General features: G+C 44.0%; 1 protein-coding gene across 2 annotated transcripts in view; it reads right to left on the bottom strand.

Annotated features, from left to right (window-relative positions):
• Window positions 1–5,120: 5,120 nt before the first annotated feature.
• MATCAP2 (microtubule associated tyrosine carboxypeptidase 2) overlaps window positions 5,121–26,517 on the bottom strand; it is a 91,866-nt gene continuing 70,469 nt past the window's right edge. For both annotated transcript variants that reach the window (XM_073630516.1, XM_073630515.1), the window contains exons 5-7: window positions 18,922–19,227; window positions 15,948–16,045; window positions 5,121–5,547 (exon numbers count right to left, since the gene is read on the bottom strand). In XM_073630516.1, the coding sequence (XP_073486617.1) occupies window positions 5,386–5,547; window positions 15,948–16,045; window positions 18,922–19,227 (566 nt within the window). In that variant the 3' untranslated portion in view covers window positions 5,121–5,385. The remainder of the gene's footprint in view (window positions 5,548–15,947; window positions 16,046–18,921; window positions 19,228–26,517) is intronic.

Raw genomic sequence — 26,517 nt, 5'->3', positions numbered from 1 at the left:
AGGACGCCCCCCCCGCCAGAACACTCTGATCAGCGCTCTCTGCCACTGGCTGAGAGCGCTGATCGGGAGTCAGTCATCTGCTGGCTTTCCAGCATGCATGTCTGACAGAAGCCGGAGAAAATGGCCAGCTTCTGTCGGACAGACCAACATACACATGGGGCATTAAAGTGGGCCTTACCCCATTCTCACTAAAATTCACATCAGCATGCAGCACTGATATTCACTGAGAACACTGCCTGTGACACCTTCTGTGAATGGGGGGCAGTCTGATCAGTCATAGGATTCTCTCCACCATTCACAGATGGTGTTACAGGCAGTAGAATCAGGGAAAGATCTTTTCCCAGGGCCAGTTCACACCTGAATTGCACAGGAATTTGGTGTGTGCGATTCAATGCAGTTCGATTTTGCGGTCTATTCATTTGAATGGGCTCAAAATCACACTGGAATGCAGAAAAAGTAGTGCATGCACTACTTTTCAAAAATGCAACGCCTTTCCAGCACTGTGTTTTGGTGTGAACCAGCCCTCAATGGAGGAGTGGGCAGGAGGGGATGCATTCTGTGCACTTTTCCTGCACCGCATTCAAAATACGCTGCCTTTGCAATCCACCTCAGGTGCAAATACATTATTAAATGGCACCCCAAGTACAGATTGCAAATGCAGTGTTTACCTGCACAAGATAGAAATGCATGCAATTTGGTGCAGTGTGGTGTGTTTTTGAAAAGTAGTGCATGCAAGCTAACGAACAAGCTGCAAAATCTCACTGCACTGAATCGCACAGGAGCGCGAGCCGCATTCCTGTGAGATTCAGGTGTAAATCTTAGTGCAAGCTGAGCCTGAAGATCCAAAGCTGTAAACCCCCACAGTGCTTACAGTTCAGTAGCAGGAAGAAGACGGGGCAGCCTTGTAGTGAAGATTTGTACAGAGTCCAGCAGCCTGCACATCGTGGGACATACTTCAGTTCAGGTATGTAATGTAATTAAAGATAGAGAAAAAAATGTTTTTCAACCAGCTCATTACCGCGCTATAGCTGAAAGATGGCTACAGCGTGGCTCTCTAGTTCTGGGAGGGAATCCATGGGTGTCCTCCCAGAACAATGCCTCCAATGCGCCCCCTGGGGCATGCATTGGGTGTGCTCTATGACCACTGTGTCCTTAGGACACAGCTGATCACAGATCATGGTAAAGGGACAGTCACAGCAGCCTTTTACAATGTGATCAACTGGGTCCAATCACAGCTGATTGCATGTAAACAGACTTGCTGGTTAACAGCAGTCTTTTCCTCATATGCTGTCTCTGTGTGAGGAAAGGAAAACCGATAACTGGCAAAGCTGTCAGCACCATCAGTGCTGCTCATCAGTGCTTATCAGTACTGCCTATCAGTGCTGCCTAACAGTGCAGCCTCATCAGTGCCCATCAGTGCAGCCTCATCAGCGCACATCAGTAAAGAAAAATTAGTTATTTGCAAAATTTTATATCAGAAACTAAGAAAAACATATTTTTTTTCAAAATATTCTGTCTTTTTTCATTTGTTTAGCAAAAAAAAAAACCAGCGAAAAAAAACCAGCGGTGATTAACCACCTCAATACTGGACACTTTCGCCCCCTTCCTTCCCAGGCCAATTTTCAGCTTTCAGCGCTCTCGCATTTGCGTGGTCATGCAACACTGTACCCAAATGAAATTTTTATCATATTGTTTGCACAAATAGCTTTTTTTTGGTGGTATTTATTCACGACTCTGTTTTTTATTTTTTGCGATATAAGCGAAAAAAGAGCGGAAATTTGGAAAAAGAACAATATTTTCTGTATTCTATTTTAAAAGAAATCCAATAAAATCGAATTTTGTCATAAATTTAAGCCAAATGTATTCTGCTACGTCTTTGGTAAAAAAATCCCCTTAAGTGTATAATAATTGGTTTGTGTGATCACGGACAGATGTACGCAAATGATCATGTACAGATGTGCACAGGTAATCACGGTCATATGTGTGCAGATAATCATTGGGACATGTGATTTTACTGGGACATATGTGGGGGACAGGTGTTTTTGGGGACATGTGTGTGGGGACATGTATTTTGGGGACATGTGTTTTGGGACATTGTGTTTTACACTGTGTGTTACTATGCTGGTGATCAGTGTGTAAAAAGCTGTAAAAAACAAACAGCTCATATACACTGATCACCAGCCGGCTGCAGCGATCCGCTCTCCTCACGACAACTAATGTGTGAGGAGAGAAGAGCCAATCACCTAGCAACCGGATCTCTGTCTACATCACATGACGGCTGTAAATGAACACGGCCGTCATGTGATCAGGAGGGCCAGTCACAGAGCCCTCCTGCCGTTCTGAGATGTGCCGTGTCCGGGTGACATGAGCGCATAGGGATCGCGCCGCTGCACAGGCCCGCGTGCGCGTGATCCCCCTTCTTCTGAGGGACTTTCCTGAACATCCACTCAGAAGGAGAGAGTGCCCACCCAGCTGTACATATACAGTTGCCAGGTGGGAAGTGGTTAAATACCACCAAAAGAAAGCACTATCTGTCTCACAAATATGATAAAAGTGTCATATGGGTACAGTGTTGCATGACTGCGCAATTAGTATTTAAAGTGCGACAGCATTAAGAGATGAAAATTGGCCTGGGCAGGAAGGGGGTGAAAGTGCCCAGTATTGAGGTGGTTAACTAAACTTCAACTTTAAGCATTTATATTCTGTTGTCAGCAAACCACTGGCACCAGGGCCGGTACAAGGGGTGGGCGGAAGGGGCAGGTGCCCTGGGCGGAGCAATTTATTGTAGGAAGGGGGCGCAGCACTGGCAGGCAGTGTGATGTTAAACTTTCTGGGCAAGTGACTATCATCGGCCGCCCCTACAACATTGCAGAGCTGCGCCTGCTTGCAAAGATGTGCAGAGGCGTACTAAGTGGGGGGAGGCCGCCCCAAGTACCACACAACACACTGGGGGGTGTCAGGCTGGCGCCCCCCTCCGCGATTGAAGCAATGGCAGTGCCGCGGGTTTAGGCAGCGGCGCAGTGACAGGCAGGGAGAGGCGATCTATATTGTGTGGAGGGGGTGTGCGGGGGGGTGCAGGGTGACACCTCTGCAACTACCATCCCCTCCTCTTGCGGCCGCAGGCTGTGTTCCTGTGCGATCCTGGATGTCACACAGGCACAGTCAAGCAGAGTAAAGCCGCCTCCCCCTCCTCTCTGTTTATGGGTAAACGGGGAGGGGATCTGCTGAGCATGTGCCGCCGCGCTGATCTGAGGTACTGAATGGGGGGGTCTGCACACTGCACTGAACGGGGGGGGGCTACACTGAAGGGGGGCTACACTGAACGGGGGGCTACACTAAAAGGGGGCATCTGCACTGAACGGGGGGCTACACTGGAGGGGGCGTCTGCACTGAATGGGGGGGCTACACTGAATGGGGGGGCTACACTGAACAGGGGCTACACTGAAGGGGGGGTCTGCACTGAGTGGGGGGGCTACACTGAAGGGGGGGGCTGCACTGAACTGGGGGCTACACTAGAGGGCGCGTCTGCACTGAATGGGGGGGCTACACTGGAGGGGGCATCTGCACTGAACGGGGGCTACACTGAACGGGGGGCCTGCACTGAATGGGGGGCTACACTGAACAGGGGGCTACACTGGATGGGGGCGTCTGCACTGAACGGGGGGCTAAACTGAAGGGGGGCCTGCACTGAACAGGGGGGCTACACTGAAGGGGGCATCTGCACTGAACAAGGGGGGCTACACTGAAGGGGGGGTCTGCACTGAACAGAGGTGCAGGGTGATGTGTAATGTAAAGGGGCCCAGAGGTGCAGGGTGATGTGTAATGTAAAGGGGCCCAGAGGTGCAGGGTGATGTGTAATGTAAAGGGGCCCAGAGGTGCAGGGTGATGTGTAATGTAAAGGGGCCCAGAGGTGCAGGGTGATGTGTAATGTAAAGGGGCCCAGAGGTGCAGGGTGATGTGTAATGTAAAGGGGCCCAGAGGTGCAGGGTGATGTGCAATGTAAAGGGGTCCAGAGATGCAGGGTGATGTGTAATGTAAAGGGGTCCAGAGATGCAGGGTGCTGTGTAATGTAAAGGGGCCCAGAGATGCAGGGTGATGTGTAATGTAAAGGTGCCCAGAGGTGCAGGGTGATGTGTAATGTAAAGGGGCTCAGAGGTGCAGGATGCTGTGTAATGTAAAGGGGCCCAGAGGTGCAGGGGGCTGTGTAATGTAAAGGGGCCCAGAGGTGGGGGTACTGTGTAATGTAAAGGGGCCCAGAGGTGCAGGGGGCTGTGTAATGTAAAGGGGCCCAGAGGCGCAGGGGGCTGTGTAATGTAAAGGGGCCCAGAGGTGTAGGGGGCTGTGTAATGTAAAGGGGTCAGTGCGGGGGATCGCTGGACTCCAGGTTAGCAGGACTGGGAGGGATGGGGAGGGGGTCCAATGTAAGTATACCTTACAGATTTGTGTGAACTTACAATTTAACCATTTGCCGACCAGCCACTATTGTATTGTTGTATTGTTTTAAGTGTTTTCTGGTTTTGAAAGGACACTGACTCTTTCTTTATACCCGGGGGGGGGGGGCGCAGTTTGCAATATTCGCCCTGGGCACCAGATGGCCTTGTCCCAGCACTGACTGGCACAGTTGCAGCAGAAAACTGACATGTTCCATGTAGCCAGTCGCTGTGCTCACCTATTCCTTTGCCTTTGTCCTTTGCCAGCGCTTACCCATTCCTTTGCCATTAGTCTTGCCTAGGGCCACGCAGGTGACAGGATCAAAGAGCGGACTCAGCGGACTGCAGCTACGTCTTGGCCTTCCCAGCTGTGCCCGCCTCCTCCGCCGACCTCATGCTCGGCGCCTCCACCTCCCCTCCTTTGCCTCGTGTTCCCCGGCCAGGCTAACGGGGAAATCAGTGGGCTGTGGCTGCGTCCCCTAGGCAGCAGTGCGCCCTAGGTGGCTGCCTAGTTCGCATAGTGGGAGCGCCAGCCCTGGCTGTGCTCTTCAATATTACCTACACTGCTGTAAAGGTTTGTTTTTGGAGAGTGAGCAGCCGGGTAAATTTATACTTTTGTCCAGTGCATTAAAATGATCATTTTTTCTATATTGTAAAATACGTGATATAAATTATTACAGACTAGGAATGTCCAATCTCTAAAGTGCATATTTATTTCTTTTTAATAACACTGGGGAGTGTAATAATAACATTTTTAAAAGTGATAAATCTTATTTCAATAAACAATAGTGACATCTATATAAAGAATAGAAAAAAGGAAAGAAGTAAAACATAACAAGCTCAGAACTTCTCGTGTGCGTTTGAACAATAGTTTATAAAAGTATTGCACGGTGTCCTTTTCACTGTCCAGATCTACAGCAGAGTCTAGCTCTAAGAATAATGAACATGGACTTTTTCAAGCAATAAACATTTTCAGCTCTTCATCTGTCAATTCATTCACCTCCATGATCTTCTCCAAATACTCCATATATCGACTTCTGTCCTGAAGAAACTGAGGAATCCTGGGGCTGTGCAGAACAGCAAGGTCTTTTAAGCGGTCTACATCTTCATATGAAACCTTTGATAAGAATCAGTCAGACTTAGGGATGGTAAACAATGCACATCATATTTTTAAACCAATTAAAGTAAAATACTAGGCATTTTTTTAATCCACAATGATCCCTATCCCTGTAAAATGTGCCTTACCTTTTACTTTGTTGCTATGCCGAGCATTCTTAATACTGTATATTAGGCACTAATTCTTGGTCCTGATCTGTGTATAATGCAGAAACTAAAACTGGAGTCAAGGAATGGGGCTAAATACATTCTGAAAAATTCATAGAGTGTCATAGAGACTTTTGAGAATTTCCTCACTCCTCTGTGCAACATGTTAGTGTGGAAAGATTCATGTACTTTCCTGGGCCAGAATCTGTCACATGGAGGGTCAGCACTGAAGCTAGAATTTCCATACCATGGACACTCCATCTACAACACTCTTTCCAAATTTCCCAGAATTTTAGTCATATTCTTTTTCACTGGCATGATATATGATGGCACATTCATTTTATTTGTGTTGTGCAGTATTGTATATTAGTCAGTGGTCAGTACTGCGCTTGAACCTATTTATTCATATATTATATATGTTATATTAAGAGTGATTGCACTTACAGGAAACTCCATGGACTGATTATATGTCACTTTGGTATAGGACAGTGGTCTCCAGACTGTGGCTTAGGGCCAGATGCGGCCTTTTGCTTGCCTTTATCTGGTCCTTGAGGCACTCTTCCTCCCACCAATGATGGAGCACTATACCTCCCACTAATACCATCGATGGGCACTGTTCCTCCCACTAATACCATTGATGGGTCACTATTCCTCCCACTGATACCTTCGATGGGGAACTATTCCTCTTACTGACACCAATGATGGGGCACTATTCCTCATACTGATACCAGTGATAGAGCACTATTCCTCCCACTGATACCTTCGATGGGGAACTATTCCTCTTACTGACGCCAATGATGGGGCACTATTCCTTCTACTGATACCAGTGATAGAGCACTATTCCTCCCACTGACACAATGATAGAGCACTATTCTTCCCACTGAACCAATGATAGAGCACTATACCTCCCACTGAACCAATGATACGGCAATATTCTTCCCACTGGCACCAATAATGGGCACTATTCCTCCCACTTACACAGATGATGGGACACTATTTTTTCCACTGAAACCATCAACGGGGCCCTATTCATCCCACGGACACCAATGATGGGGGACTATTCCTCCCACTGACACCAACAATGTGACATATTCTTCCCACTAGCACCAACAATAGGGCACTATTCCTCCCACTGACACCAACAATAGGGCACTATTTCTCCCACTGACACCAACAATAGGGCACTATTCCTCCAACTGACACCAATGATGGAGCACTATTCCTCCCACTGCCACCAATGATGGGGCATTTTCTACTCCTACTGGCCACAGTCTGGCCCACCCAAAGCCTGAAGGATAGTAAACTGGCCCATTACTTTGGACGTTTGGAGACCCCTGGTATAGGAGCACAGTTTCCTAAATATTGACACTAATGGCAGCATACCTAAATGAACAAAGATTTCTGAATGTAGTACAATATGTGTGTGTGATTTATCAACAGTTAAGACTGGCTAGAATAGTAAGTAAGGGTATCACCTGAAAATGTCAGCGCGCTAATTTATATAATCAAATGGCCTTTTCATCCAAGTGTAACATACATAAATATTAAAACCAGTGACATGTCATGGGAACCATTGGCAAGTTCGCATTAGCATAATTTCGTAAATATATTGGAAAATGGTACAGTATAAGGTGATAGGATTTTAAATATGGTAAATGAGAACAAAGTAAAAGTATATATAAATGTTATTGTTGTACAAATATAGACAAAGGAAAAGAAAAAAGTTACAGCAAAAATAATGATTAAAAACACTTTTATATAGAAGAACCTTCTGGTTAAATTTAGAACCATATCAATGTACTGTATACATGTACTTGTAAATGGTCTACGCGCTTCACGGGATTCCCCACTTCTTCAGGACCATACATGTATCGTAGATACCTTATATATAAGGTTCTTACTAAAATCCCAAAGGATTGGTTGATCGTCAACTACTACACAGGAAGAAATTCTCATTTGGCATATTTAAAGTCCCATCACCCCATACTGTACCATTTTCCTGTAACATACATAAATGTAACCAAAGAATTCTTCATAATGTTTTATTTTTATTTTTTTTGCACCTATTTGATGAAAAGTCACTGATATTTTAAAAAGTTTTTATGTATAGATACAGCTGTTTTTTGTTTTTTTTAGCTATCTGTTCTTATTATTCTCTCCAAAAAGGATGTGGGTATCAATCAGCCTCCCCTATAAAAAGGAAAGGGTTTACAGCATATCTAACCCCCCCCCCCCCCACACACACACACACAGCAAGAAGATTTACTAAAACTGGTGCACTCAGAAGCTGGTGCAGCTGTGTATAGTAACCAGCTTCTAGGTTGAGTCTGGGTTCACACTGGTACAACATATGCTCCAACTTTGGGAGCACATGTCGCATGACGTGTATTCTTATGAGAGCCATCTTAACTGGTCCGACACAAGTCGGTCTGACTTTAAAAAAGGTCCCTGCGTTACTTTGGTCTGACTTTGGTCCTATTTCAGCTAAATGAATACAATTTAATCGGATCAAAGGGGGCCCCCCACCCTATATGAATAAAGAAGTGGGTTACATTGTACCCCTACCCATTTACCCCCAAAAAAGTGTCAAAGAAATGAAACCAGCACTCAGGTTTTTGACAAAGTCCTTTATTAAAGCAGCTCCAGAATCTCTTCCCCCTTCGATTTCCTCTCCCGCTGGTGTTTTCTTTATCCTCCAGTTCTTCTCGCTGCACTGATGTCTTCTTCCTCTACTGGTCCTTCCACTGGTTCTTCTTCTCGCCACCTTGTGATGCCACCATCCAGGGCATGATGGGGTGGTGATGTCACAAGGGGGCGGAATCTCCAGATGACATCATCGGGTGGCCACACCCCATGTCTATAAAAGAACCAGCAGAGAGCGGAGCTCACACAACTAGCATCGGGAGAAGATCGGGAGAAGAACCGGCAGAGGAAGAAGACAGCGAAGAGAAGAAGAACCAGAAAAATGGAGGAAGACCTGGCAGAGGAAGAAGACATCAGTGCAGAGAAAAGACCGAAGGAAGAAGACACCATCACAGCGAGAGGAACTGGAGGATGGACATCGGAGGGAGAAGAGACGCTAGAGCTGCTTTAGTAGAGGACTGCATGCTTGGATAAGGGCCTGGTATGGATTTTGGGGGGCACCCCACGCAGTTTTTTTATTTTGGCGTGGGGGTTCTCCTTAAAATCCATACCAGACCGAATTGTCTGGTATGGAATTGGGGGGAACCCTACGCCATTTTATTTTTTACATTTTGGTGTGGGGTTTTCCCTCAAGATCCATACCACACTTAAAGGGCCTGGTATTGTTGGGATAAAAGTCAGGTCCTGTTCACAGAAGTTTGACAGAAGTTGGACGTGAAGTAGCAGGGCAAAGTTGGATCCACAGTCGTACAACTGTCATGTCGTACCAGTGTGAACCCAGCCTTATTGTAAAAGCTTAATTAAATAAGCTGAAGTTAGAAGCTGATTGGTTACTATGCACAGCTGCACCAGATTTAGTGTGCACCAGTTTTAGTAAATCTCCCCCTATAGCATCAGTAAGGGCATGATTAAACACCCAAGAGGGAAATGAAAATCTTCCTCCTACTGTTGTGCTTATAAAGTAGAACTGAGTGACTAATCCCATAGAAGAGCCATCCACCATCACAATTCGACCCCCAAGATAAATAGAAGGTCCAAAAGCGCTTTTGTATAATACGCTTAAGACTGTTGTCCTCATATATGTATCCGGATCACAGGTGGATACATCAAGATGAAAATCCCATATTCATAGAAAAAGAGGCTGTACCTCTAAAAAACGTTTTATTAAAAAGTGGTAACCCGCCCTACACTCATGAGTTTCGTTTGAATGACTGCTTTGTGTTGGCCAGTCAGCTCTGTTGGTTAGAATGTGGTGTTAATAACACCAAGGTTGCAGGTTTGATCCCTGTAGGGGCCATTTGCTTGAGCCCTTGGGGAAGTCATTTAGACTAAACTCATATGATCACAGCAAGTTCCCAGTATCGTCATCACACTTGAACACTTTTTAAGCAAGAGCTCCTTTGCTATTTATTTGATATTGCATGTAAATTATTAATTATGTATCTGCCGATTTATCTTTAACTATTAGTTTTTGTTATATTTTATGTTTATTATTTTGGTGCAGCACATTAATTTTGTATTTCTTCATTGTGTCTTTGGAGGGAGCCACAGTTGTTACATATGTCTGCCTTTCTTCTTCTCCATTACATGGTAACTGGATGGGACTATTAACTTACACAAGAAATATAGGGATATTTGTGTTTTCTTTTCAGTTTTTATTGCTTCTTTTCAGCTCACAAAAGTGACGAGGATGTTCTGGGTCCCACTTTACAGTACAGTATGAAAAAAAAAACTGTGTTGGAAAGCTGCACAGTCAATTCTATTGTTTAATTCTAAATAAATCTTTAACCACTTCAGCCCCGGAGGGATTTACCCCCTTCCTGACCAGAGCACTTTTTACAATTTGGCACTGCATCACTTTAACTGCTAATTGCGCGGTCATGCAATGCTGTACCCAAATGAAATTTGCGTCCTTTTGTTCCCACAAATAGAGCTTTCTTTTGATGGTATTTGATCACCTCTACGGTTTTATATTTTGCGCTATAAACGGAAAGAGACCGAAAATTTAGAAAAAAATGATATATTCTATTTTTTGTTATAAAAAAATCCAACAAACTCAATTTTAGTCATACGTTTAGTCCAAAATGTATTCAGCCACATGTCTTTGGTGAAAAAAATGTCAATAAGCATATATTTATTGATTTGCGCAAAAGTTATAGCGTCTACAAACTAGGGTACATTTTCTGGAATTTACACAGCTTTTAGTTTATGACGGCCTATCTCATTTTTTGAGGTGCTAAAATGGCAGGGCAGTACAAACCCCCCCCCAAATGACCCCATTTTGGAAAGTAGACACCCCAAGGAAATTGCTGAGCGGCATGTTGAGCCCATTGAATATTAATTTTTTTGTCCTAAGTGATTGAATGATGACAAAAAAAAAAAAAAAATTACAAAAAGTTGTCACTAAATGATATATTGCTTACACAGGCCATGGGCATATGTGAAATTGCACCCCAAAATACATTCTGCTGATTCTCCTGAGTACGGGGATACCACATGTGTGGGACTTTTTGGGAGCCTAGCTGCATACGGGGCCCCAAAAACCAAGCACCGCCTTCAGCATTTCTAAGGGCGTAAATTTTTGATTTCACTCCTCACTACCTATCACAGTTTTGAAGGACATAAAATGCCAGGACAGTTCAACCCCCCTCCAAATTACCCTATTTTGGAAAGTAGACACCCCAAGCTATTTGCTGAGAGGCATGTTGAGTCCATGGAATATTTTATATTTTGCCACAAGTTGCTGGAAAATGACAAACTTTTTTTTTTTTTTTTTGCATAAAGTTGTCACTAAATGATATATTGCTCAAACATTCCATGGGCATATGTGAAATTACATCCCAAAATACATTCTGCTGCTTCTCCTGAGTATGGGGATACCACATGTGTGGGACTTTTCGGGAGCCTAGCTGCGTACGGGGCCCCGAAATCCAATCACTGCCTTCAGGACTTCTAAGGGCGTACATTTTTGATTTCACTCCTCACTACCTATCACTTTTTCGAAGGCCATAAAATGCCAAGATGGCACAAAACCCCCCCAAATGACCCCATTTTGGAAAGTAGAGACCCCAAGCTATTTGCTGAGAGGCATGGTGAGTATTTTGCAGCTCTCATTTGTTTTTTAAAATGAAGAAAGAAAAGAAAAATGTATTTTTTTTTCTTTTTTCAATTTTCAAAACTTTGTGACAAAAAGTGGGGTCTGCAAAATACTCACCATACCTCTCAGCAAATAGCTCGGGGTGTCTACTTTCCAAAATTGGGTCATTTGTGGGGGGTTTGTGCCATCTGGGCATTCCATGGGCACCGAAACTGTGATAGGCAGTGAGGAGTGAAATCAAAAATTTACACCCTTAGAAAGCCTGAAGGCGGTGCTTGGTTTTCGGGGTCCCGTACGCGGCTAGGCTCCCAAAAAGTCTCACACATGTGGTATTCCCGTACTCAGGAGAAGCAACAGAATGTATTTTGGGGTGTAATTCCACATATGCCCATGACATGTTTGAGCAATATATCATTTAGTGACAACTTTGTTCAAAAAAAAAAAAAAAAAATTGTCTTTTTCCCGCAACTTGTGTCACAATATAAAATATTCCATGGACTCGACATGCCTCTCAGCAAATAGCTTTGGGTGTCTACTTTACAAAATGGGGTCATTTGGGGGGGGTTTGAACTGCCCTGGCATTTTATGCACAACATTTAGAAGCTTATGTCACATCTCACCCACTCTTCTAACCACTTGAAGACAAAGCCCTTTCTGACACTATTTGTTTACATGAAAAAATTATTTTTTTTTGCAAGAAAATTACTTTGAAGCCCCAAACATTATATATTTTTTAAAGCAAAGGCCCTACAGATTAAAATGGTGGGTGTTTCATTTTTTTTCACACTTTTTTTCATTTAAATGCACTAAAACACACTATATTGCTCAAATGTTTGATGTAATAAAAAAGATGATCTTAGGCTGAGTACATGGATACCAAACACGACTTGCTTTAAAATTGCGCACAAACGTGCAGTGGCGACAAACTACATACATTTTAAAAGCCTTTAAAAGCCTTTACAGGTTACCACTTTAGATTTACAGAGGAGGTCTACTGCTAAAATTACTGCCCTCGATCTGACCTTCACGGTGATACCTCACATGCATGGTGCAATTGCTGTTTACATTTGACGCCAGACCAACGCTTGCATTCGCCTTTGTGCGCGAGCAGGGGGGGACAGGGGTGCTTTGTTTTGTTTTTTTATTTTTTTATTTTTTTTTTACTTTTTTATCTTATTTTTAAACTCTTCCTTTCATTTTTTTTTTTTTTTAATCATTTTTATTGTTATGTCAGGGAATGTAATTATCCCCTATGATAGCAATAGGTAGTGACAGGTACTCTTTTTTGAAAAAAATGGGGTCTATTAGACCCTAGATCTCTCCTCTGCCCTCAAAGCATCTGACCACACCAAGATCAGTGTAATAAAATGCTTTCCCAATTTCCCAATGGCGCTGTTTACATCTGGCGAAATCTAAGTCATGAAATGCTTGTAGTTTCCGGTTTCTTAGGCCATAGAGATGATTGGAGCCATTCTGGTCTCTGATCAGCTCTATGGTCAACTTGCCGCATCACCGGCTACATTCTCAGGTTCCCTGTTGGGACAGGAGAGCCAGAGAAAAACATGGAAGACGGTGGGGGGGGGGACATTCCCTCCCACTGCTTGTAAAAATAGTCTAGAGGCTAATTAGCGGCTAGGGTTGCTTTTACATGAAAGCCGACTGCTGGCTGAAAAGAATTATACCAAGATGATAACCTGCAGGCATCATTCTGGTATAACCACTCAAAGTTCAGCAACATACCAGTACGTTGCTGGTCCTTGTTGGGCATATATTGTAATTTTTTTTTATGCAGCCTGTGGGCTGAAGGAAAAAAAGAGATTGATCGGTGGGTATGCCCACCATTAGAATACCTCCCTTCATCCACCCACTTCTAATGATGGGCATACATGCACCATTTATATATGCCGAAGCATGGGGGCATCTGCCCCAAAAGTTAGGAGCAAATCGCTCCTCCGCCCCTGCTGCCCCCATGCTTCGGCATATATCACCTCCGACAGCGCTGGAGTCACGGCTGTATGTATCGTGGGAGCAAACGCTGTTGCTGTCAAGATAAATAAATCCGCGCTGCAGCTGAATGGCGTACCTGAAAACAAAAAAATGGTTAACAATAAAACACAGTAAACAGTAAAGCATAAAAAATTACATACCTGAAAAGCAAACAGGATAAAACATGATAACAATAAAACATTGCAGAATAGAATACAGTAAAAAAGAGCAGAACAATAGAGAGAGAATAGAGAGAGAGAGAACAATAAAACGACAACTATTTTTGTTTTTTTTATTTTATATATTTTTTTGTTTTTTTACTTTTTTTTTTACACTTTTTTTTGTAACTGTAACATTTATAACTGTGACCGGTTCCAGGTTCGGGTCTCTCAAAATGCGATGGCATCTTGGGAGACCCTGTGAAAGTGTGTCCTAGTCTGTGCAATGCTGTACCCTACGCTAATACTCAACTAGTGTATGGTAGCGTTCAAAACATTCACCAATGCAAAGACCAGGATTGTCAGGACAGGAGGGACAATAATAGTGGGTGTCACGCCTATATCCGCGCTTGCTGCAGACACAACATCTTTTTTGGGGGGTTCGTTGGGTAGGGGTACTCGGGAGGACATAAAGAAAATGCCTCTCATGCAGCCGACTGCATTTGGTTGGGGATGTGAATGGGGGAAGTATGGGTGCTGCAGAAGTGGTGGGTTCCCAATTAGGATTGGCGAATGCAGCAGGAAGGGCACTATGGGCACGACGGGCCTGTGTTTGTCTTCTTATTGGTGGCAGCGGGACATTACTTGTGCTTGCCACCTCACCAGCTTGAACTGCACTTATGGGACTCGCCACACCACCAAGTGTTACTGCAGTGCTGGTTTGACTACGACCGGGGTGTACTAGGCCGCTGGTGCTTGCCAGTTCACCAGAAGGAATAGCGGCGCTAGTACTGCTCTGCTCCATACGAGGGACCTGCATCAACAACAGCAGAAGAAGATTGGGGTCGGGTACGCCTGACCTTGGCAGGGACCACAACTCCGTCATCAGAGCTATCTGTCATGGAGCCGCTGTTGTATTCTGAACCTGAATCTGACAGATGAGTGACTTCCTCTTCACTATCTGTCATGCTCAGAAATTTAGTGGTACAGTAGTGAGACTCACAGGTAAAAAAGCTCCTGACTGTTAGCGACTGATTCAAACGCTACCAAAAAAACTGTTAGCGATCGCAGGGATCAGGCCTGACTCTGCGAACGCTGCAGTTATGTGTTTAGTGTTTTGTAAGTGACAGTGATTGATTGATGCTGCACTTGGGTGGGCTGGGCAGGGCTGGGCGGAGGGGAAAAACGCAGGTGCTAGCAGGTATCTGGGCTGATCCCGCTAACATTGCATTTTTGGGAACCCTAAACTGCTGGGGATGCTAGTATAGATCTGATCGCATCAGATATTGATCCGTTCAGATACTATACCACTAAGGGAGGTATATGCTGCGTGTGTGGGTGTTAGCGCTACTGGCACTAACCTGATGGTGCCTGGGGCGACGCAGACCCTATCTGACCCTAAAACCTAACTTGTATCACCCGCCGGGTGATCAGGGGGTTAAACCTTTATTAGGTAATAAACGGCGGATGCCCTGACGCTATAAAAAATAAACTAACTAACCAGCATCACCCGTAACAGTTATACAGTGATCATTGGTGAAAGGGTTAACTAGGGGGCAATCAAGGGGTTAAAACCTTTACTAGGTAGTATATAGGGGTCCCTGACCCTATAAAAGACTGACGGTGAACCTAAATACTTATCTCCCTAACTAGCGTCACCAGTGACACTAATACAGCAATCAGAAAAACGATCGCTTAGTGACACTGGCGACGAGGGGTTATCACGGGGTTAAACCTTTATTAGGGGGGGTTAGGGGGGTACCCTAGACCTAAAAGGGGCCTAACACTAACTGCCCTACCACTTATAATTGTCACAAACTGACACCAATGCAATAATCAGTAAAAAAAAAAAAAAACTGCTATTGGTGTCACTGTGACAGAGGGTGCAGGGGGGTGATCAGGGGTGAAAAGTGTGCCTAGTGTGTTTTACTGTTAGTGTAGTGTTGGTGCACTTTCTTGTGTAAGTGTAGATGTGTTCTCTCCTCGGCGCTGGAACGAAAAAGACCGACGCGAGGAGAGGTGACGTCACTTCCTCTGCCGCTGTTTACATTACAGCAGCAGAGGAAGAGTTTCATTCGTTGGGAGCGATCGCGAGGTGGTGGCCACGGATGAGTGGCCTCCCCCTCAGCATTGATCGCTCCCCTAACGATGCCGACTGCCTCGGGCACCGGGGGGGGGGGCAATGCGCCCCCTGTCCGCGGGGAGCAGATCACGTACCAGGTACGTGATTTTGCCTGCCCGTGCCATTCTGATGCAGTATATCTGCGTTAGGCGGTCGGCAAGTGGTTAAAGCAAACATAAACGGTAATGGATAAATTTTAAATGTTTTCTTATTGTAAGATTTGATAATACAGGAAGCATGAAGTATACCTTTCCCATGGCTGTCAACAGGTGGAAATCTATGGTTTCTCTGTGCCTTAGTATTCGAAGAATCCCATCAAGATATACTTGATCTTTACTAAAACAGCCTAGAAAGATGAAAAAAAAAGTTTAGATCTAAAACCTATAAATGAAAAGATAGTGCCATAGCTATATAAAATATGGTATTTTCCACCAAAAAAAATGGAGCTGTAAATCAGACACCACGGTAATAGGGCTCACAGATGGGCAAGAATTTGCATGGATTGGCTGTGATACCAATTAACATTTGCAGCAAGTAAAATCATATTATTTTGTTTCAGGGAATAGAGGATTGCAGGAGACAGTAGCAGTCCTAACAGCTAATACCTCATAGGGTTTTAGCACCAGTGAATTAAAGAAGGAGCTCCAGAAGTCACCTTTCTAGAGCTTCTTGGGTCCTTAAAACTATTCACAGGACAGGATTCCTGTCACTTCCCAAGCCTTAGTAGTGTGGATGGGAGTACACGTGTTCCCCATTTCAGAATCCTGGTCAGAGAAAATGAAGAGGAGACTCAGCATGGGACCCAAAGAATATGGATGTTGTTGGATAATTGATTTAAACAAATTAAAATTAATGTAGTGCTATCCCTGCAGGAGCCGTTTGGTGATTTGGGTTCTCTGTTCTGCGCCTCGGCTCCAAGAACGACCTCAGCCCCTCTGACACACCTGGTTGAAATAAAAGTTATAGAAACACAAATGTAGATACATTTAACTCGGCAGTGAATTACGACCAGGAAATAGACACAAGACCATTTACTGGTAAATGAACTCAATGTATTGGTACTGGTTAGAATAAATGGTGGTTTGACCATAAATGATCACACGGCAGGTAGGTTCAGACACAGTCCACTAGACAATATAATCACCATGCCAAAGTAATTTCGAATAGAGTCCTGTACCACTGGATTGAAATCAGCAAAGTCAGCAATAAACAGTGCATATAAGCATTAACTGCAATGTGAATAATAATACTATAACTAGTCTAGAGCACACCCTAGGAGAATGGCTAGGATATGGTGCAATGTCCCCTGAGTGGTACCCAGTGCCCCCCTCACTCGCACATAACGCCACCCCCCCACAGGCAGGCCTCGCACTGGCTCCCCGCTCTCCGCACCAGCTCCCGCTTGTCCGCTCCATCTTTTCCCTCCTGGGCAGCCCCTCCCATTACAGGCGTTAGTTCTCCTCCCGGCCGAACAGGAAGTGGGTCCTGATTGGCTGGGAGTCCTAAGACCCGCTTCCTGATTGGCCGGGAGGAGAAGCAGGAAGGCAATAGCAAATATTAATTTGCTATTGTCACAAAACTGGGTAGGCTCAGGTCGCAATGCTCTGCACCCCAAGCCCACCCTTTTTTGACGCCAATTAGAGCTTCGGGCTCTAATCATGTGCTTAAAAAAAAAAAGGGTCATGTTTTCAGGGTTTCCCTCAGATAAAACAGCTCTGGTAATTACTAAGGCAGTAATACTGATCACCTGTGCAAAATAATGGAAATACTCAAAACATGACCTGTTGGGGCGCCTTGAGGACTGGAGTTGAGAAACTGCTCTGGACTACAGTTCCCGAAGTGCAGTGCTGCCTGACTCAGTCTATTGAACTCCTCCTAACCAGTTCAGCACTGCAGGGCAGCAGCTACAGAGAGCAGCTGCAGCCAGTGTTTCTCTCACTCTCCATTCTTAGCCAAGCTCTGGCTACACAAAGAATAATAAAAGGGCATGTTAGGCGTTTGTGTGTGTCTTCCGAAACTATTGGTATACTTGCACACAATGCGTGAGGGCCTGCTTATAAAAACACCCCTGCTATATACTAAAGCAAATTTAGGCTGGTATCGGCATGGCATGGGCCAAATGCTTGTTGCCTGGTGTGCAAGTAGTGAAAGAAGTGTCTATTCTTGGCAAATCAGACAGCTGATCTCCAAAGAATTCATTTAAATTTTAGTTAGCAGGTACTTCTCACTTCTCTCTGCATGTCTCCTGGCGGTGTTTGCCTCAGCATGCGCTAAGAGCTGGAGACAGGCACTTGCTAGCAAAGCAGCCATCTCCTTGCTAGCTGCAGTGTAAGGTTGCCGGGCACCAAGGGGGATACCTTGTCTTAGTTTGCACCTAGTGTTACAGGCCACCTAGGAAGATGGGACATGTACTTTTTTCCATCAAGTACTGAATTCCTGCATGCGAGTTAACCTGGCCATACACTAGGCAAATTTTGGTCAGTTCCCGATGAACTGCTCAAAATCCACTTAGTAGGTGGCCCTTTCGGAACCCTTCGAACCAACAGCCTTTGAAAAATCAAAGGAACCAGGTGGAAAATTGCCAGATGAACAGTGGTTGCTTCCAATCAGATGAAGCCACTGTTCAGGTATTCTGACAGCCGCTGTCGGAACGGGGGACTCTGTGTAATTTGCCAGCTTCAGAAAGGGTTCTAGGACACCATATCATTGCACTCAAATCGCATCTTAAAAAACTTCCAGACGTTTTTAGCCTCTATACTATGAACAACCCTGCAACTAGTGTAATTTTATTGTTAACGGCCTCCTGTACATTCCCTGCACAGCAATACTAACGGAGTGGAAGGCCAGCACTGGTAACCAATTAGGCTCTGCTGCAGTGGGAACCAGTCCTTTGCCCATTCAGGCAAAAGTAACAGAGCAGGCGCCATCTGCCGCTAGTACATACCTTTTACTTGCTGCGGCTCTACCTCATTCACCCGCTGGAGCCCCCTGAGCTTACACAAGTGGCTGCTTAGGCACTGAGCAATGCATTGTGAGAGAGAGGTGAGTCACAAGTCCACACATACCCAGAAGTACCAATATTTTAGGGTTCCTGCAGGCAAACAGGGTGGCAGGGGAGTGCATGGAATATAAGTACTAGCAGTGCAGGACATCTATGCTTTGAGTAGTATTATTTTTATGTGCCAGTTCCCGCAACTAATGTAATATAATTTTTGCATTTACCTGGTTGTGACGTGTCAGTACAGCCCCTCTTTGCTCGTACACAGTAGTCCCAGCGTGTGTTTGGATCTTTGACAAACTGACCCACATCCTGGAACAACTCACTGAAGGACATGTGGCTGGCTTGGTATACCGTGTAATATAGTAAAGCAGCCCTCCACAGGAAGGGATCCTTTCGAAATAAGACACTGTGTATGCTTGCAAGACCTTCTTCTGTTGGGTTGACTGGCTTTAAACCATACTTCTTACGACCATTGACGTTATTCCAAGGCTGCTGATTATTGTTCATCCCTCGAAAATAATGGGTGCCTGTGGGGAAAAAATCATGATTGACATAATATGGCAACTGATTTTTGTTGGTCTGACTGCATATATGTGCTTATTTAAAGTGTAAGCGCACATTAAAGGAAATCGCCTACTCAACCCTCCAGCCTACTCATCACTATTTATTATTACATAATTATTTTACTTCACATTGCTCTGGTATACCCAAAGGTGAACAATAGTCTACAGACGCCTATTTATGCATTTTGTAAGTGCCAGTAGCCAAACTGCATACTCGCAGGTGTGCTAAGAGAAGACATGTTATACATTGACAAACTCAGACATCCTGAAGCTTTACATCGAGATATTTACAGTATCTCACAAAAGTGAGTACATCCCTCACATTTTTGTAAATATTTTATTATATCTTTTCATGTGATAACACTGAAGAAATGACACTTTGCTACAATGTAAAGTAGTGAGTGTACAGCTTATATAACAGTGTAAATTTGCTGTCCCCTCAAAATAACCCAACACACAGCCATTAATGTCTAAACCTCTGCCAATAAAAATGAGTACACCCCTAAGTGAAAATGTCCAAATTGGGCCCAAAGTGTCAATACATCTTCCACTCCTCCATGACGACATCACGGAGCTGGTGGATGTTGGAGACCTTGCACTCCTCCACCTTCCATTTGAGGATGCCCCACAGATGCTCAATAGGGTTTAGGTCTGGAGAGATGCTTGGCCAGTCCATCACCTTTACCCTCAGCTTCTTTAGCAAGGCAGTGGTCATCTTGGAGATGTGTTTGGGGTCATTATCATGTTGGAATACTGCCCTGCGGCCCAGTCTCCGAAGGAAGGCGATGATGCTCTGCTTCAGTATTTCACAGTACATGTTGGCATTCATGGTTCCCTCAATGAACTGTAGCTTCCCAGTGCCAGCAGCACTCATGCAGCCCCAGACCATGACACTCCCACCACCGTGCTTGACTATAGGCAAGACACACTTGTCTTTGTGCTCCTCACCTGGTTGCCGCCACACACACTTGACACCATCTGAACCAAATAAGTTTATCTTGGTCTCATCAGACCACAGGACATGGTTCCAGTAATCCATGTCCTTAGTCTGCTTGTCTGCAGCAAACTGTTTGCGGGCTTTCTTGTGCATCGTCTTTAGAAGAGGCTTCCTTCTGGGATGACAGCCATGCAGACCAATTTGATGCAGTGTGCTGCGTATGGTCTGAGCACTGACAGGCTGACCCCCACCCCTTCAATCTCTGAAGCAATGCTGGCAGCACTCATACGTCTGTTTCCCAAAGACAACCTCTGGATATGACGCTGAGCATGTGCACTCAACTCCTTTGGTCGACCATGGCGAGGCCTGTTCTGAGTGGAACCTGTCCTGTTAAACTGCTGTATGGTCTTGGCCACCGTGCTGCAGCTCAGTTTCTGGGTCTTGCCAATCTTCTTATAGCTTAGGCCATCTTTATGTAGAGCAACAATTCTTTTTTTCAGATCCCCAGAGAGTTCTTTGCTATGAAGTGCCATGTTGAACTTCCAGTGACCAGTATGAAAGAGTGAGAGTGATAACACCAAATTTAACACACCTGCTCCCCATTCACACCTGAGACCTTGTAACACTAACGAGTCACATGACACCGGGAAAGAAAAAAGGCAAATTGGCCCAAGTTGGACATTTTCACTTAGGGGTGTACTCACTTTTGTTGCCAGCGATTTAGACATTAATCATTGCGTGTTGAGTTATTTTGAGGGGACAGCAAATTTACACTGTTATACAAGCTGTATACTCACTACTTTACATTGTAGCAAAGTGTAATTTCTTTAGTGTCGTCACATGAAAAGATAGAAGAAAATATTTACAAAAATGTGAGGGGTGTACTCACTTTTGTGAGATACTGTATGTATTGCACATAACTGGTTAGCAGGTACCAGAATAAGGGGGGGCACATTCCCAAAGTCAGACTGCCAAGTCAGGTCACCAACGCATCGATCTAGGATTGCTAGATATTACATAACTTTTGGGGCAAGCCCTACAAATACACTATATTACCAAAAGTATTGAGACACCTGCCTTTACACGCACATGAACTTTAAAGGCATTCCAGTCTTAATCCGTAGGGTTCAATATTGAGTTGGCCCACCCTTTGCAGCTATAACAGCTTCAACTCTTCTGGGAAGGCTGTCCACAAGGTTTAGGAGTGTGTCTATGTGAATGTTTGACCAGAAGGACATTTGTGAAGTCAGGCACTGATGTTGGACGAGAAGGCCTGGCTTGCAGTCTCTGCATTATTTCATCCCAAAGGTGTTCTATTGGGCTGAGGTCAGTCAAGTTCCTCCTCCCCAAACTCGCTGATCCATGTCTTTATGGACCTTGCTGTGTAAACAAGGCAGATCTCCGTTCTGACAGGGGAGATCACAGAGATCCTGTCTTTCTGCTATGCAGGAAGATGGATCTGTGTGTTTCCCCAGGCAGCCCATCCCACATACAGTTAGAAAACACCTGCAGGGAACACATTTAACCCCTTGATCGCCCCTAATGTTAACCCCTTCCCAGCCAGTGTCATTAGTACAGTAACAGTGCATATTTTTAGCACTGATTACTGTAATAATGTCACTGGTTCCCAAAAAAGTGTAAAAAATGTCAGTTTAGGCGTCCAATTTGTCCGGCGCAATGCTGCAGTCCTGCTAAAAATCACCGCCATTACTGGTAAAAAAAATAATGCCATAAATCTATGGTTAAAGCGGTAGTAAACCCAAAACCAAAAATATAATATATTGCAGCTTACCAATCATTAGATGTGTGGCTGCACTCGTTTTCTTTTTAGGCTTTTACCCTGTTAGTGTTAGAGGCATTAGCAGATGTAAATACACTAACAAATTGAAGCAAACCCCCAACTAATACTTTATAAGCAGTTATATTACTTTTTATTCCTTTTGGGATAAAGTTTTTTCATAAGTAAATAAAAATGATCATTGTAAGCACCCCTGCCAGTGTTGAATGGTTTGACTCATCCCTGTGTACTTGATATATTTACAAGAGACAGACTTACTGGCTGGATCACCAGATGAAAATAGAAGAAAGAAAGCCTAGAAAACGAATGCAGCCATCACATCTAAAAATTGGTACGCTGAAATAAAATAAAGGTTTGCTTTTGGGTTTATTACTAGTTAATACTGGTTCACACCTGAATGGGCTGCAAATCGCACCGTAACGCAGAAAAAGTTGTGCATGCACTACTTTTCAGCACCTTTCCTGACTGGTTTGAAGTCCTAATTGGTTGCAATTGATGATTTGCAAAGCATCTGTTTTTGCAATATATCATTCAGTAAGCAAGTCGCTCTGAGGAACACACAAGAGAACAATGGATGGAAGAAGTGAATGAATTTACAGTGAACATATTCTGCTAAAGCTAAAGCAATATTACAGAATAGAATCACATAGAAGTAACAATAGAAACAGTGACTACTCCCACATTCCTTCAACGACAACACCCTGGAATGTGCTGGGCAATTGAGGTTTGTTGGTGAAAATAAAAATCTGTTCTAGTTTAAATCCTGGTCACAAGAGGATTATTTCATATAAGCAACGTGTTTGTCTAAATGATGAAATGGGGATATTAGATAGAAAATGTTTAGTGTGTGTTTTCCTGAGTGTTTTCAAATACTAATTATAAAATAATAATAGAATTCAACCCCAACTGAGCACCAGATGATTATAAAAAGTAGACATAACCTTAAAAACTGCTAAATGGATTAATGTAACGTACTACCAAAAGTTGCTATCCAAGTCATGAGACAACTAAAACTGTTACAAGGTGTGCTATGGATTTGTATCAACTTACATCTTGTGGTGTATGAATATGGGCGGACGATGTAATGATGAATAATAAATAGGATGGTGACAGGAAAGTGGGAGGAGCTAAAGGATGGTGTTCATTTCCAAATTTTCATTGAGACCTTCCGACGATAGGCTGTTAAGTTTCAATATCCAAAAGGTCTCATATGCACATCTTTTTTTAATCTTTCTCCTTCAGGTAGAGAATTGGATATGAATTGGATCGCCGTTACTCTGAGCAAAGATGAATCCCTGTAATGATGAGCTGCGAAGTGACGTGGGGTGCTAAACTTAGGATATTCTTCTTTTAAGGCTTCTTCTATGTTCTTTGAATCTAGTACGGAGTGATCTAAAAGTGCAACCTTTTTAACACATTTTGCAGGGGCAAGTAATTAAATAAACCACATAGTTGGTGGAACATGTAAGAAATTCATTAAAAGAGAAGTATGGGATTTTTTTTCAGTTTCATACTTATCTAGGTGGATACAGCATCGGTCTCCTGCTGCATCTGTCCCCCAGCGCCTCTGCACTAATAACCGAGGGATCGAACACCGCCGATGGTTCGGTTCTCAAGCCCCCTGAGCAGAGAGCTGCTGACTGTCAATCAGAAGCTCTCCCACTGCTCTGCTCCTCCACGTTTACTGGAGCACTGAGCTGTGGAGGGGTGGGGAGCGGCTGCCCCAGGCTCTCAGTGGCTCGCTGAAAGGCTGAGCGGGGTGTCAGTCCAGGCACCTGGAGGATCCAGACTTCCATTGTCAGGATGACGTGGTGCCTGGACTGATTTCTGTGACGTCAGCAGAGAGCAGAAATGGGTCACAGGAGTGCAAAATGAACTGCAATCCTGTGATCCACAGGAGAAGTACAGCCAAACAAGCTTTGGCTATACTTCTCCTTTAATCTCAAAGGAGTTGCCCCGGAAATCAGAGGTCTTTTGACAATGCGTCACTTGTGCACATGTGAAGCATTTTTTCTTTTACATCCCTGTGAGGGAAAACACCCTTGGGATGGAACCCCGGGAGTCCTTTTTTCTTTGTTTGAATCCCACTGGGAGCCATAATATTTTTTATGTTTCTTGCTCTCCTAAACACTAAGTTGGGGTTTAGGGTATGTATTTTTGTAGTTTTGGGTCACTGCAAATGATGCCCCAATATTTATTAAGAGAATCCTTGATGGTCCAATGCCTGTTGTTGAATTGGGTGATGAAGAAAGGGCCCTTCTTAGAAGGGGACGGTTTATGGTTGTCCATGTTCACTATGGCGGAGTACTCATTGAGGTATTTCCGAATACCTTGATCGATATCTTTCTCCTGGTGGCCTTTTTCCAAGAATTTTTGTTTAAGGATCGAACTCTGGGTTTAGTAGTTCTCGATAGAACTGCAGTTCAGTTTCAAACAGCAAAATTGGCTGTAGGGAATGTTTTCAATCCATTTTTTTGGGTGACAACTCTTCTTGTGCAGATAGGAATTTCCCACGGTCAGCTTGAAGCAAATCCTTAGGTCTTGGTCATGGAATAATTTGAGATGAAGAAATATTAGCTTGTTGGGATCAGTGACTAAAGTGAACTGTATCCCAAAATGGTTGTCGTTACAGTAGTGAAAAAATTATTGGATCATGTTGGTATCTCCGTGCCAGATGACAATCACGTCATCTGTATACCTTAAAGCAGAAATATGTCACAGCAACAAATACCATAACATTAGCAGCGCTAAAATAATCCAAACATTTTAGGATTTGTTAAAAGTTCACTAAAATAGTTAAATAAGTATGAAGTCCACTTTATATATAAAATGAGGCAGATGCAAATGTAGGATTGTCCATCACAGAAAAAACGTTGCAGATAGTAATTCAAAACAATCACCTCCGCACTGCACGTGTCACAATCCCCCTAGGAAATACACTTACCAGATGATACTGGGTTATACACTTATCTGTCAATGGATGATGTCTGCTCACTGCATACACTCCGTCAGATGATCCTGGGTTATACACTTGGCTTGTAATGGGTGTTGTCAGCTCTCTGCATGTAATCCATCTAGATGTTTGCTCTTCACAAGCAGAGAACAAAGATACACATAGCGTAATTCAGTACTAAAAAGTATTTATTATAGGTTTCCTTAAGATTGCACAATGTAATTCAAAATAAAAGAGTAACAACAATGTATCACAAGTCGATATTCCTGACTACCTCTCACCGCCGCAGTGGTATTCCCGGGTAAGGCAAGCAGGAAAGCCGACGATGCAGGTTGCTGCGTGGTCAGGCCCTGACTAGTTTCGTGATTGCTTCGTCAGAGGGCGCGGTCACGAAACAACACCCATTGCCAGCCAAGTGTATAACCCAGGATAAGCATATAACCAAGTATCATCTGGTAAGTGTATTTCCTAGGGGGATTCGCTGTAGCTGTGATGGTGGGCCACTGCTGGAGATCTGGGTCTTGGGGCTTTACGGACATCCCAATCTCCTGGGAAGTGTTTTTGCGAAGGTCCGTTTTGGGATTGCCAACAGGGTTCTCGTGCCCGTTTATAGGCTTATTTTTCTAGGGTTTCAGGGGTTTTTGCTTCTCCCTATTACTGGATTCTGGCTGGGTTCTTTGGCTAAATGGGGTAGGGGCAGCTGTCTCCAAATTCTTTGTTTGGAGATCTGGGGAGATGTGATTGTTGGTTATTGTGACAGATTCAACCAGGACAGGGGCTTTTGGAGAGGACTAGGGGCAAGCCTCCTACCTACTGATTATGGCTCATGGAGAGAGCGGATCATTCTATAATGATGGACAACTACTTAATGGACACTGAGAACATGGTTTGGATTACTTGTAGGGAGGAAGCAAATCCCACTGTTGCTCCCAAATGTGATGGAAATGCTTCTGGACCACTGGAGGATTCTTCCTGTCTCAAAGTCTGAGATGTCTCATTAAAGTTTGAGAGTTTTTTTCTGGATTAGGTGTTCTTTATTCTCCTGTACATATTTGCGCATCTTGGTCTCCAGATCTGCGTATCTCTCATGGTTCTTCCACTTTAGTAATTCCGTCCAAATTTCATCAATTTCTTCCTGGCTTTTTTAAAGCATCCTGAGTCTCTGTTCTTTGTTGACATTCAGCCTTACTAAAGTGCATTTGGTGGAGATGAAAATGTAGATCATCATCTAGGAACTTACATTTCTTAGTTGCCTTTGGAGAATGGAAAAGGAAAGGTCCACTACTATGGGTGGTAATTTTGAGCTGGAAAGGGACTGGGAATGAAACAGACACTGGTGAAATGCCAATAAAAGATAATAACTGGAATCAACAAAATGTGCAACACAATTGAGGACTAAATATAAATGGGTCAAAAAAATGCTACATAATAATATAAAAGATACAAATAATATCAGAGTATCATAGAAGACAAACAGGGAGCAGCTGATGTATTGTGTATCTGCGAACCCTTGCACCACCAATCCTAGGGTGCAAACTAAGACATGTTTGCAAGGGTCTACAATAC

Source organism: Aquarana catesbeiana, linkage group LG05 (assembly GCF_042186555.1).
Source record: "Aquarana catesbeiana isolate 2022-GZ linkage group LG05, ASM4218655v1, whole genome shotgun sequence".
NCBI lineage: Eukaryota > Metazoa > Chordata > Amphibia > Anura > Ranidae > Aquarana > Aquarana catesbeiana.
This window is presented reverse-complemented; position numbering and strand designations above follow the sequence as displayed.